The 15,117-nt window shown below is 35.0% G+C and overlaps 1 protein-coding gene and 1 pseudogene across 9 annotated transcripts in view; one reads left to right on the top strand and one right to left on the bottom strand.

Moving 5' to 3' along the window:
• METTL25 (methyltransferase like 25) overlaps positions 1-15,117 on the bottom strand; it is a 137,240-nt gene that overhangs the window by 29,134 nt on the left and 92,989 nt on the right. For all 9 annotated transcript variants that reach the window (XR_566578.2, XR_566579.2, XR_566580.2 and 6 more), the window contains one exon: positions 8,685-8,778. Coding sequence is in view for 3 of the 9 variants with exons in the window: in XM_008683602.2 (XP_008681824.1) it covers positions 8,685-8,778 (94 nt within the window). In the remaining 6 variants the exon portion in view is untranslated. The remainder of the gene's footprint in view (positions 1-8,684; positions 8,779-15,117) is intronic.
• On the top strand, positions 1,808-4,134 carry LOC103656240 (annotated as a pseudogene).

The raw sequence follows: 15,117 nt of genomic DNA, 5'->3' as shown, positions 1-15,117 counted from the left end.
GAGGAGATGATCTAGTAAAAGCCTCTAAAAAGACCTGAAACAATTTCTGTCCTTTACCAAAAGAGGTTTATCTTCTCTAATTGGCTCCCACCCTTCTCAATATTAATGCAGGCTGTATTTTTAATGCCCCAAAAACTTTTGTTGTTTGTAATTTGTGTGAGGTTCACTTCCTCTGGGTTTGGTGGTTTCAGATTTCCAAATTTTGTCTTTTAAATTAAAGCTTCAGAAAGTGCAATGAACATCTATATACCCATTACTTAGACTCACCTATCATTACTATTTTGCTACATTCATTTTAACCATCCATCCATCCATCTTTACTAGTATTCTTATTATGTTGATCCATCTGAAAGTAAATTACAGATGTCATGACTCTTCATCCCTAAATGCTTCAGCAAGTAGATCCTAGCAACAAGATATGCTCTTACACAACTGCAATAATCAAGTTCAGTAATTTAACACTGATAACAAATATTGTTATCTATTATAGTCTATATTGAAATTTTACCATTTGTCCTAATAATGCCTTTTATAGGCCCCCCCCACCCTTTTAAAAATATTTACTTTTTTAAAAGTATTTTTATTCATTTATTTTAGAGAAAGAGAGAGACAGAGAGAGAACAAAGATGGGGAGGGAGGGGCAGAGAAAGAAGCAGGCTCCCCAGTGAGCAGGGAGCCCGATGGGGGACTTGGTCCCAGGACCCTGGGATCATGACCTGAGCCAAAGGTAGATGCTTAACCAACTGAGCCACCCAGGTGCCCCCTCCACATTTTTAAAGCATCCAATCTGGAATGGGGCATTAGTATCTCTAGTTACATTTAATCTGGAACAGTTCCTCTTCTTTGTTTTTCATGAAATTGATACATTTTTTAAATTGAAGAATTGACATACAATACGTTATTAGTTTCAGGTGCACAACATAGTAATTTAACATTTATACACATTACAAAATGGTCACCACAATAAGTCTAGTTACCATCTGTCACCATACGAAGTCGTTATATTATTGACGATATTCCCTATGCTATATATTACATCCCTGTGTCTTATATATTTTATAACTGAAAGATTTACCACCGAATTCCCTTCAACTATTCTCTGCATCCCCCTGCTCCCTTTTCCTCTGGCAACCACCAATTTGTTTTCTGTATCTATGAGCCTGTTTCTATTTTGTTTGCTCATTTGTTTTTAGATTCCACATATAAGTGAAATCATAGGGTATTTATCTTTCCCTGACTTATTTCACTTAGCATAATACCCTCTAGGTCCATCCATGTTGCAAATGGCAAGATTTCATACTCTTTAATGGTTAAGTAATATTCCTCTTTTTTATACATTCATCTATTTATGAATATTTAGGTTGCTTCTACATCTTGGCTACTGTAAATAATGCTGTGATGAACACAGGGGTGCATATGTCTTTTTGAATTAGTGTTTTCATTTTCCTTTTTTTCCCAGATAAACACTTAGAAGCGGAATTGCTGGATTGTATGTAGTTCTATTTTTAATTTTTTTAAAGATTTATTTATTTTAGAGAGAGAGCGCATGCACTTGCGTGTGAATGGGGGGAGCGGCAGAAGGAGAGAATCTTCAAGCGGACTCCCCACTGAGCACAGAGCCTAACTTGGGGCTCGATCTCACGACCCATGAGATCATGATCTGAGCCAAAACCAAGAGTTGGACACTCAACCGGGCCACCCAGGCACTCCTATTTTCAATTTTTTGAGGAACCCCAATACTGTTTTCCATAATGACTGCACCAGTTTGCATTCCTACCAACAGTGCACAAGGCTTCCCTTTCTCCACATCCTGGCCAACACCTTTATTTCTTGTTTTTTTGATAACAGCCACTCAAACAGGTATGAGGTGATAGTTCATTGTGGTTTTAATTTGCATTTCCCTGACGGTCAGTGATGTTGAGCATTATTTCCTGTGCCTGCTGATCATCTGTATGCTTTCTCTAAAAAAATATCCATTCAGGTCCTCTGCCCATTTTTTAATCAGCTTGGTTTTTTTTTTTTTTTTATATTGAGTTATGTGAGTTCTTTACATATTTTGGATGTTAACCCCTTATCAGATACATCATTTGTGAATATCTTCTCCCACTCAGTAGGTTGCCTTTTCCTTGATGGTTGTTGATGGTTCCCTTCATTATCCGACACTGACACATTTTGAAAAGGCCAGTTGCCTGGGTGTTTTCTCACGAGTAGATTCAAGTTACGCACTTTTGGCAGGAATATTACCTAAGTGATGCTGTACCTTCTCCAAAGCATTGCATTATGAGGCAGATGATATCAGTCTGTTCATTACTGGTGATGCTGACTTTGAAGGTTTACCTACATTTTGAAATGAATAAATAATCTGTGGGGGTACTGTGAGTTTGTGTAAATATCCTGTTTCCCCATAAATATTTTACCCAATGGTTTTAAACCCTTGAGGATTCTCCTGTGAATCAATTATTACCATGGTGTTTGCAAAAAGCAGCCAGAATTCACTTATGGCCATAATGCGCATGTCAAAGGAATTCAATCTATATCACTTATGGATACGTTACCACCTGGAAGAGCTCATAAGCTCTCTACACTTGTTGGCTTTCCTGTGGAATAATTCCTGCCCTCTCACCTGTATTTAAACCACCCGGTGATTATTCTTAGCTCTGATAAATCTCTGATTTAACATCCAAAGATCAGTTTACTTGGCCTCTCCACATGTGCCCACTCCTTTAACCTCATCTCTCACTGCTGCCTCTTGTGTTCCAGTAATGCTGAGTTCAGAATCATGTTTCTCATATCTGTGTGTTTTTGGAACCCCCACCCCGGCACCTGCAATTAATTCCTTGGTCCCTACTTGCCCACTTTGTCTGCTTGATGAACTCCTACACATTATTCAAGACCAAATGTAGGAATGACATATCTTTTGTGAAATCTTCACCTGCAGAGTGGGTTGCTCCTTTCTCTATGCTTCCATCCTACTTTATATGTGTGTCTATTGTTGTAGGTTCATGCTATATTATAATTACTTGTTTTCTTTCTAAATGGGTTATATCTTTATTATCTTTGTAGCCCCAGAGTTTACACCCTTCTTGACACATGGTGTCAATAAGTGTTTGTTGATGAATAACTAAATCATTTTGGTCTCAAAGGTTTCCTTTTGCTATTCCATTTTGGAAACATAACTAAGAATATTTTTCTAAATTATCCTTTACTGCTCTTTCCTATCTTTCAAGATGGCAGGCGAAAAAGTTGAGAAGAAATCTGAAACCAAGAAGGCTGATCCTGGTGGCAAGGTTAAGAAGGATAACCTCAAGGCTAAAACACAAAAGAAAGAGAAATCCTGTCCTAGTCAGAGGAATTGGCAGATATTCCTGATTGGCTATGTATTCCAGAAAGGCGATATACAAGAGGAAGTATTCAGCAGCTAAATTCTGGATTGAGAAGAAAAAGAAGGTTCTTCCTGTTGTCACTAAACCAGGTGATGGTGACAAGAATGTGGTTAAACTTTGCAAAATGCCTAGGTATTATCCGACTGAAGATGCACCTTGAAAGCTGCTGAGCCACAGTAAAAAAAGACCTTTCAGGCAGCAAGTGAGAAAACTGTGCGCAAGTACCACTCCTGGGACCATTCTGATCATCCTCACTGGGCGCCGCAGAGACAAGAGGGTGGTTTTCCTGAAGTGACTGAGCAGTGGCTTGCTACTTGTGACTGCACCTCTGGCCCTCAATTGAGTTCTTCTGTGTAGAACACACCAGAAATTTGTCATTGCCACCTCCACCAAAATGGTATCAACAGCGTGAAAATACCAAAACATCTCACTGATGCTTACTTCAAGAAGAAGAAGCTGTGTAAACCCAGACACCAGGAAGGCAAGATCTTTCACTCAGAGAAAGAGAAATATGAGATTACAGAGCAGCCCAAGGTTGATCAGAAAGCTGTGGACTCACAAATTCTGCCAACAATCAAAGCCGTTCCTCAGCTTCAGGGCTATCTGCATTCTGTGTTTTCTTTCACAAATGGAGTTTATCCTCACAAATTGGTGTTCTAAATTTCTTATAAAGAACCTAATTAAATAACTGATCCATTAAGAAAATAAATAAATTATCCTTCACTTACTTCCATTAAGGTTTTAGGTTAGCAGTTTTCAACTCTACCCATTCCACACTACAGCATCCCCATCAAATCACCAGTTTTATTGTCTTTATTTTACTTCTCAATATGTGAGATTAACTTCAATTATTTGAGAATTCACTATATAACACAGAAGTTCTAGAAAATAAGCTTTTCTTTCTCTCTTCTTATAAACAAATACTCCAGCTCATTCTTTGTCTAGCAAATAATACCCAATTCTGATGCTTTTAAAATCCAAAGGATATGTGCATGTTTGCAATTGTGCGTTTGTGTATGTGCAGTATAAGCCAGGGAAAAGAGACAGAAAAGCAGGAAAGTAATTATCAATTGACAAAAGAGGGCAAAATGCTATGGACTATGAAGAAAGCATGAAAACTTTAAGACAATTTTGAGGTTTTTTGAAATTGGTGAGATACCCAAATTTGGGACAGAAGATAAAGTTTGAAAATACCTAATCCTTTTTTTAATATTTAGGTAAAGCTAATCATTAGGATGTTAATATTTTAGATATTTTAACATCCTAATTAGCATTAAGATGTTAATACTCAAGTCCTATGAAAATGTTTTACAAAGAAGTAACTGAATGTTATAAGAATTTTACTCAAATGTTTCATTCTAAGAAATTCATTATAAACAGTATATTTGCTGATACGAGGTAGCTGATGTCCTGCCACAATTTATTGTTTACAGTGGTTATAGAGTTAGGCTTAACTGTACTATAGAATCTAAACACTCTGCTTAAATAGACCTGAAACAATATTGCCTATACGTGGTTAGAGCTATACAAAATGAAAGATCAAGGAGGGCATTGTTTTGAATAAAAAGTCTTCAAAATGTAAGAACAGAATCACTGCTTCTTCCCCACTTCCTCTCTCCATGTCTCTTGGTGTAACATGTAAAACAGCATTTAAAAAAATATATGGGGTTTATAATAGGAATGTTTGATGATTGCAAATTGAATTACAAAGATGACAAATGCTTGAAGATAGTGGACCTCAACTGGGGGTGGGGAGTAGGGATTTCACTCCCGAGGAAATTTTCAGCAATTTCTGGAGACTATCTCTTTCTTTTAATTAATAATTTTTTTTTTTTTTATAACTGGGGTGCTACTGCTGACATTTAGTGGGTAGAGATCAGGGATGCTAAACATCCTTCAATGCATAGGACAGCCTCCCACAACGAAGTCTTATCTAAATGTCAGTAGTGCTGCCAAATCCTGCTCTAGGAGAAAATGTCCAATGTTTCACAACTAACTACAGGAATTACGGACTAAGCTTTTAAGGTGCGCATAAGCCACTTATATACCTAGCACATGGGGCTCTGGTCTTCTTTGGAATGATAATTTGTTTGAGAATGTTTTCTGTTTACTTCCATATGTTTAACATGATTTCTTGTAACTAAAAATATATCCAGAGCACATGAAGGGATTTTCTTGACACTTTATTACTACATAGTTTTGAATATTAAGAGATCTGCTTTAAAAGATTAGAAACACATCAAAGCATTTACCATATTTCCAACTATGTAAGTTTATCAATAAATGATTATAAATTTAGTCAAAGATCTTTAAAGTGTTATGGTATATTTAACATTTTAAACTTAAATGGTTTTGATATTTTTTAGTACTTACTTTTTAATGCCTGCATATGAAAATTAATTTCATTTTTAAAATGAAACCATACACAAATCTCTTTTTTACTGAGCTTGTCAAAACTTAAACTTGAGCATTGATACTCCATGATATGGGAGAAAAATACTAGGAATTTGTATTGGATAGAAAACATAACTTTGGTTTATGCTCTTTCCAACAACTCTGACCTGACAGATAAAACTTTCTCAATTTCTCTTGCTTAAAAATCAAACACCCCCCCACCCCCAAAACATGTACTCATTTCTTTCCTTCCTTTCCAGTACATCCTTTTAAATACTTGTTATGTTGTTATTATGTTGTTCTGAACCTTCCTCCCCCAGAGTCTTCCAGCTTGGGTTTCTTGACCCTTTTTGTCTTCTAACCCACTTTGTCTGATATATTTGTTTTTAATGAGCTTAAATAGTATTATGAGAAAATCAGTAGGGCACTATTATTGCCTTTATAACTAATACAAAGAATAATTTAAAAATGATTTTACATGGTGATACTCACCTACATCAGTCTTTTTTTCTTTTTTCATTTCACTTCTCAGTATAGTGGTGGTTAACAGTTGAGGTTTTGATGTTAGCGGAATCTGTGCTCAAGTTCCACCTCTACTACTAGCTAGCTCTTGACTCTGGGAAAATGACTTGCCTTTTTCTACACCTCTCATTCTAGATCATTACACCGTAAGTGTTTTTGTGAAGAGTAAATGAGATAATGTTGTGATTTTCTTACCACAATAACTACCACACAGTGAGTGCTTAGTAACTCTTAGCTATTATTAGTATTCCTGTTAGGGGTGCTGGAGTGGCTCAGTTGGTTAAGCATTTGACTTGGTTTCAGCTCAGATCATAATCTCAGGGTCGCCCCTCATCGGGTGATGGAGTCCCGCATTGGGTTCTGCACTCAGTGGGGAGTCTGTTCCAGATTCTTTCTCTCTGACCCTCCCCCACACACCTTGCTCTCTCTTTCTCTTAAAAAAAAAATTCCTATCAGTAATATAATAAGCGTATTAGGGAACATCTACTATGGTTACTATTAAAGACAAACTTAGGAAGAGAAAGCTATCAGGAAGGGTAAGTAACATTTTTTTCTGGATTTTTGCTGTTTAGTTTTTGGCAAAGGATAATATATTTTTAGTTTAAGTAAAAACTTAGCTCTTCACCTGTGAAAATAATGCTTAGGTTTGTGTTCTTGACATTACTGCAAGACATAAAATTGAGCTACAGAATAAAGATGTGCAATAAATAAGACTGATTGGAAGGAAAACCAGTCTGATTTATTAAAAATATATTTTTAAAAACCCAGGAATAAAATAACTAGGATAAAAGTTGTCTATTCTCATTCATTTGTATAAGACTAGAAGGATCTTCATTTGGTGACTAAATAAAAATACTGATAAGAGTCATATCAATTGTGTTATTACTGGTAGAAGACACACAAGGATCAGAATAATAAAAACTATACATAAAATGTAATATTATTAATTATAATAACATTAATATAATAGTATCCTAATATAATATATAATATCTATAATATATAATAAAAACTATATATAAAAACTAAATTAACTCATACTGTTTTGTTTGTATTTACTGTATAAAAACATAGTGCTTGGTATTATCCATATATTACCTCATTTAATCTCAAATCATATGAGTTAGAAATGCTTTTGAATGCCATTTTACAGAGGAGGAATCTGATTAATAACAGCCTAACTGCTTTAAATAATAAAGCAACTGGGGAGTAAGTGACAACTGGTACAATAAATAATATCCTTTAGCTTTGATACAATGTAATCATACCTGTGTTACTTTTTCAAGAAATCCATCTCATTCCTCTAAACCATCTATTTTATTCTTTATTTCAATTTATAATCAATTCAAAATACCAGAGTGGGGCACTCAGGTGGCTCAGTCGGTTAAGTGTTCGACTCTTGATTTCAGTTCAGATCATGATCTCTGGGTTGTGAGATGGAGCCCTGTGTCTGGTTTCACTCTGGGCATGACCTACTTAAGATTCTCCCTCTCTGCCCCTGCCCCCCCACAAACTAACAAAAAACACAAACCAACGAACACAAAAACCCAAGATACCAGAGTGATCCAAGTTCAACTTGATACTTTAGTCAGTAACTCTGAATTGAAAGTTTATTTTTTTCCTCAGGGTTAGAATATTTATTACTACTAGCCAACCAGCTTATTATTTTATCTTCAACATTAGATTCTCAATTATTAACTTGGGCCCCCTCTATGATGTCACCACTTTCCAGGATTCTCCCATTCAAAAAGGCTTTTGAATTTAAGATTTTTTATTTTAATTATACAGTCTTTAAATAAATGCATTGTATAATAAATTAAATAACAAATTAAATAAATTTAAAAATACTAAATTAAATAAATGTATTGTTTTACTGCCCTTGCTTTACTTACAACTCCCATTTGTTCTGTTATCTTGCTTTTTAACCATTTTGATTTGAGAATTGGTACATGGTACCTGAATAAACCTAAAGGAGAGTCTCTCTAGAGATGTAGGACAGCAAACCATCCACATTGACAGGAAAGATGAACTTGGAATAAAGGTAATGGAGGTATGGTCTCAATGTAATTAGATGTTTTTCACAAATGGGAGAAAAGTACAAGGTAAATTATTTTGTATCATCTCAATTCATTACCCCATAGAAGTTCTCCTGTTTTGTATTGTTTTGTTTTGTTTTAAAGATTTTATTTATTCATTTGACAGAGAGAGAGACAGCCAGCCTGAGAGGGAACACAAGCAGGGGGAGTGCGAGAGGAAGAAGCAGGCTCCCAGTGGAGGAGCCTGACGTGGGGCTCGATCCCAGAACGCCAGGATCACGCCCCGAGCTGAAGGCAGACGCCCCTGTATTGTTTTGTTTTTTTATGAAAACAACAATCATATACTGACCTTGGACTCCTCTAATCCCAGCTTCTTTAGAGACTTTCTGACATAGTCCAGAAAGGAAGAGGATTTGGAATAAATTTTACCAACATGCCGATCACTGCAAAATAAAAGTGAACCACTTTTTAGTTTTTTCAATTTAAATTATAGATGATTTTAAATTCAATCATGAAATATTTTTAAATACTTTCTGTGTATCCAGCAAAAGCTTCAGATTTGACAAAAATGTAGTAATATTTTTGTAAACATTTTTAAATTATATATTATACAGTGTTTAAGATCTGCTTCTGAGAATTCCTTCAATATACAGCAGTGGAAAACAGTATTTGAAGACAATACTATGAGAAAGAACTTGTAAACTTACAATATTAAAAAGCTTAATTTTTAAAGAGAACTATAGGTCTTTCAAAAGTTTCCATTATGCTACAAAACACATTTAATTTTACTGGCAACATTATAGTGCATATTTCACTGCAACACCTGCTAATGGTGGCGAAAATTCAACAGCTATGCAAAGAGAACTCCTTCACTGCCAGCCATTAAAGCACCATATGCTGAGTTGGGTCTGACTTGATCTCATTTATGCCCTGCAGATTTTCACCACAGTTTAAACAAAATATCATGAGATGGTTTTAAATTTAAATAATGAAATGCCAGACTATCACATCGCACAATTTTGGTTGCAACTGAGGTAGAATATAAAAATCAAGGGAATAAAAAAATTCACCACTTCCAACTTATCAAAAACAATGAATAAAACCACTTATTACTCTTGGCAGTATAAATATTAATCGGTCTGATTAATTAGACATGAAGGTCTCTCAATTCTTCCTTTGAAATATATCGCAAATATATTCTTTCCACTGCATTTCTAGATGGCCACCTCAATTCCACTTATGATTACCTCAAGTCCTAATTATTATAGCTACTTACTATTTAAGACTGAAATCTGTCCTCTTCATTTTTGCCTGCACTGTCATATTTTCTTAGAGGCACATTTTTATTTACTACTTCCCTGCTCAAAAAACTTTCAACACCTTTGCCATTTCTTGGGATAAATTTGAAACTCCTTAGTTCAGCGATCAGGGCCCACTATTTTCTGGCTAGTCCCATATTTTCCCATTACAATCCAGAATTCAGTTTTCTCTACTCATTGTTTCAGACTATTCTCCACAGTTATGTCTTGGTGCATTTGCTTATTCAATCACTTCCTAATGGATTATTAGGTTCTACACTCTCTTCTTCAGCTCAGTTAAACTAGAATCACCCTATATGAACAAGCTCGAATTATGTATTCTTTTTGGTAACATGACTAGCAACAATCCTTTCTAATTTTGAATTTCTATAGCCTATATCCTTCTTCATTTGTTATTTCATCACTGCTTTTAAATAATAGCTGTTTGAATAGGTATAGGTTCCAGGAAACAGAAATTCTATCTCTCATAAGTTTTTGTGTAATTCTCAGATCCTACACATACTTATGTATCTTATGTATAACAGATATCATGTAATAGATACGTACATCGTACCTACTATAGGTCGTGAAAATAGAAGCACTAAGACCAATTAGGAATTATTACAATAATCTAGAGGAGAGGTGTAGAACAGGGTGGTGACCCTGAAGATGGTAAGAAGAGAATTTTAGATATATTTTGATGGTAGAGACTACAAAATTGTTGTATCTAGGCAGTGTGAGAAAACGCTGCCTCCAAGATTTCTAGCCCAAGCAATGGGAAGAATAAGACTGTTATTAACTGGACTACAGTTTGGGATTCATCAGCATATAGATGGTAAAGCCATGAGACATGATGAGATCACCTAGGTAGTAAGTATAGATTTAAAAAAATAAAAGTACTCCAACAATTAGAGATTTGAAAGAAGAGGAATCAGCAAAATAAATCAAAAGAGAGAGAGAGAAAGAGAGAAAGGGAAAAAGGTATCTTATGAAGGATTTTGCTTACAATATGAGAGAAAAAGGACCATCACTTGAGTGGTAAATTGTGTAAAATACCGATGACAGGACAAATTAAGATGGTTGAGAATTGACAATGGGATTTAGTCATTAGTGGGTCATTAGTGCCCCTGAAAGGGTGGTTTGATGGAGTGATGGAAGTAAAATCTGGATTGAATTCAAGAGAAAAAGGGAAAGAAACTGGCAGCATTTTCAAGGAGTTTTCCAGTAAAGAAAAGAACAGATAAAAGATAGTTGAAGGGGAATATGGGGTCCCAAAAGGATTTTCAGAATCTATGCTCTTAAGCACTATGGTACACCATTTCATTTAATAAAACTAAAAACTGGCCTTCGAGGAACTCACTAGGTGGTAGAGGAGTAGACACAAACGACTAATTGTACTATCAGGTTTGATCAGAACTGTAAATCACAGATTAAGTCCTATGGGAGAAGAGAAGAGGGTGAGAAGGAGAAAAGAAAAAATATCAGAGATGTCTTCTAAACTGGGTTTTAAAGAGTGCCTATGATTTTACCTGCCAGAAGTTGTGGAAGGAAAGGGTGGCAGAAATGGGGAGGATATTCCACGTAGATAGAGGAACTCCAAGGAAGCATACCAGATACAAAATTAATTGCATGGGAAACAATGAATAATAGTGTGCCAGGACAGTGTGCATAGGCAGCTGCTTTGGGAGCAGGGGGGAAAAAACACGGTGATGGATTAGGTTACAAAGGACCTTAGTGACAGATCAGAAATGGCCTTGAATGCCATAATAAGGATATTTTATTGTTTGAGTATAAAGAAGAGGAATTATCAAACATTTGAAAGTTAGAAAAGTGACATGACTGTTTCTGAAAGCTAAATGATGGGACTTGAAGAACAAATTAAAAGGGGGCCCTCTGTCAGAATAAAGCATGGTCAGCATGCTAAAAAGGAATTAGTATTCTTTCTTTTAATAAAAGTGAATGCAGTAGCTCTAATTAAAATTCTACTCAAGTGAATCCAACACCACCCACATGCTTTTCCAAAAATACAATTGCAAGAAGATGGTTTACATCTAGCACTTTCCAAAGAGGCAACATTAGTGTAGGAAATTTTAGGAAAATGTGAAGTAGATGTATACCAAATAAATGAAAACAAGCACATGCAGGACAGAAAGTGACAAAATCCAGTTTCTCCATCACTGCAAAATACTTATAAAATTAATTATTTTGTGCCTTTTTTATGCTAATACATATTGAAAGACTTGAGATCCACAACATAAAATTTTGCTGAAATGGCGAATGGTTAAGGAAACTCCAAAAATCTTCAAACTACTCTTTAATTTAAAAGACACAGACTTCCTAATTTCAATTTGGCCACACATTATGGGTAAGCAATTAGTTTTAATTTTGTGAGCCAGTTTTTGTGATCTGGTTTATAACTTTTCTATTTGATTATAGAAAAGTCAAAATAAAAATTAAACTAGGTAATATACAAAGGTATCAAAAATTATAATATTTATTGTACAGCTGTATACCATACTCATTATGAAAGAGAATAACTGTGAGTAAAGTGTATATATTTCCCCTGCTCTCTAAGTGTTTGAAGAGATTTTTACACCATGAGATTCCTTCTTTGACATTTTATTCCCCTTAGAAAGTTTCCAGATTAGAACTAATTATAAAACCAAGAGTTTTCTATAAATTATCGAGTTTGAACATAAATGTTAAATGCTCAATCACAATTGAAATTAATAGAGTAAAAATGCTATTATTTAAGTCCATGAAAAAGTTTACTTCTAATCTTAGGCTATAAACAAGTACACTTAAACTTTTAGAATAATATTTTGGATATTCTAAAAGTGTCCATCACTTGCACACTATTTTAGTTAACAAGAAAACAAATTAAGCAAAATGAGAAAGAAGTAATTAGGTAACCTTATTTTCTGTCTTTAGCATTCATACTTTTTAAAAATTGAGGTATAATTGACATATAAGATTATATTAGTTTCAGGTATATAAGGTAATGACTTGATTTTTGTATATACCGTGAAATGGTCACAAGTCTAGTTAACATGAACCATACATAGTTACAAAAACATTTTTTTTCCGGTGATGAGAACTTTTAAAATTTACTCTCTTAGCAACTTTCAGTAAGCAATATAGTATTATTAATAAACAATAGTCACCATGCTGTATATTATATCCCCGTGACTTACTTATTTTATAATTGGAAGTTTGTACCTTTCGATCCTCTTTACCCATTTTGACCACTCCCCACCCTCCTCTTCTCTGGCAACTACCAATGCGTTCTGTGTATCTACAAGCTCAGTTTTTCATTTTCTTTTGTTTTGATTTGTTTTGCTTTTTTAAGATTCCATATATAAGTAAAATCATACGGTATTTATTTTCTCTACCTGACTAATTTCACTTACTATAATGATGCCCTCAAGGTCCATTCTTGTTCTTAGAAATGGAAGATTCCATACATTTTTATGGCTGAGTAGTATTCTATTGTGTGTGTGTTTCTTTACCCATTCATCCATCAGCAGACACTGAGGTTGCTGCCATATCTTGGCTATTGTTAAACAGTCTGCAATGGACATAAAGGTACAGATGTCTTTTCAAATTAATGTTTTCATTTTCTTCAAATAAATATCCAGAAGTTAAATTGTTGGATCATATGGTAGTTCTATTTTTAATTTTTTGAGGAACGTCCGTACTGTTTTCCATAGTGGCTGCACCAATTTATACTCCCACCAACAGTGCACAGTGTTCCCCTTTTTCCGCATCCTCACTTGTTATTTCCTGCCTTTTTGATAGCACTCACTCTAACAGGTGTGAGGTGATATCTCACAGTGGTTTTGACCTGCATTTCCCTAATGACTAGCGAGGTCAAACATCCTTTCACATGCCTGTTGGCCATCTGTATGTCTTCTTTGAAAAAATGTGTATTCAGGTCCTTTACCCATGTTTTAATTGGATTGTATTTTTGCTATTGAGCTGTATGAGTTTTTATATATTTTGGATATTAGCCCCTTACTTGGATATATGACTTGCAAACATTCAGTAGGTTGCCTTTTCATTTTGTTGATCATTTCCTTTGCTGTGCAGAAGCTTTTTAGTTTTATATAGTCCACTTGTTTTTGCTTTTGTTGCCTTTGCTTTTGAAGTCAGATCCAAAAATCCACTGCCAAAACTGATGTCAAGGAGTTTATTGCCTATGTTTTCTTCTAAGAGTTGTACGGTTTCAAGTTTACATTTAAGTCTTTAAACCATTTTTGAGTTAATTTTTGTGTATAGTGTAAGTTGGTAGTCTAGTTTCATTCTTTGGCATGTGAAGAGACTGTCTTTTCCTCATTGATATTCATAATGCCTTTGTCATAAATTAATTGACCATATATGCATAGGTGTCTACCCATGAGCTCTCTGGTCTGTTCAATTGTTCTATGTGCCTGTTTTTATGCCAACACCATGCCGTTTTGATTATTATAGCTTTATAATATAGTTTGAAATCAGGAAGCATGATGCCTCCAGCTTTGTTCTTCTTTCTCAAGATGGCTTTGACTACCATTCCATACAAATTTTAGGATTATTTTCTATTTCTGTGAAAATTTCCATTGGAATTTTGATAGGGATTGCATTGAATCTGTAGATTGCTTTTGGTAGTATGGTCATTTTTACAATATTAATTCTTCCAATCTATGAGCATGGAATATCTTACCATTTATTTGTGTATTCTTCAATTTCTTTCATCAATATCTTATAGCTTTCAGTGTATAGGTCTTTTGCCTCCTTGGTTAAATTTATTCTTATTTTATACATCCTTTTTTTTTTTTTTTAAGATTTTATTTATCCACTTGACAGAGAGAGACAGCCAGCGAGAGAGGGAACACAAGCAGGGGGAGTGGGAGAGGAAGAAGCAGGCTCCCAGCGGAAGAGCCTGACGTGGGGCTCGATCCCAGAACGCTGGGATCACGCCCTGAGCCGAAGGCAGACGCCCAACGACTGTGCCACCCAGGCGCCCCTGTACATCTTGATGCAATTGCAAATGGGATCATTTTCTTCTGTTTCCGATAGTTCACTGTTAGCGTGTAAAAACTTAACAACCTTTTGTATGTTGATTTTATATCCTGCAACTTTACGGAATTCATTTATTTTAACAGTTTTTTAGTTGAATCTTTAGGATCTTCTCTCTATAAAATCATGTCATCTGCAAATAGTGACAGTTTTACTTCTTCCTTTCCAATTTGGGTCTTTTATTTCTTTTTCTTGCCTTACTTCTCTGGCTAGGAATTCTAATACTATGCTGAATAAAAGTGCTGAGAGTGGGCATCCTTGTCTTATTCCTGATCTTAAAGGAAAAGCTCTAAGCATTTCACTATTGAGTATGGTTATTAGCTGTAACCTCGTCATATATGGCCTTTATTACATTGAGGTACATTTCCTCTATACCCACTTTGATGAGAGTTTTTATCAAAAATGGATGTTCAATTTTGTCAAATGCTT

Source organism: Ursus maritimus, unplaced genomic scaffold, assembly GCF_017311325.1.
Source record: "Ursus maritimus isolate PB19 unplaced genomic scaffold, ASM1731132v1 scaffold_21, whole genome shotgun sequence".
Lineage (NCBI taxonomy): Eukaryota > Metazoa > Chordata > Mammalia > Carnivora > Ursidae > Ursus > Ursus maritimus.
The sequence above is the reverse complement of the archived record's forward strand: the minus strand, read 5'-3'. Positions and strand labels throughout refer to the sequence as shown.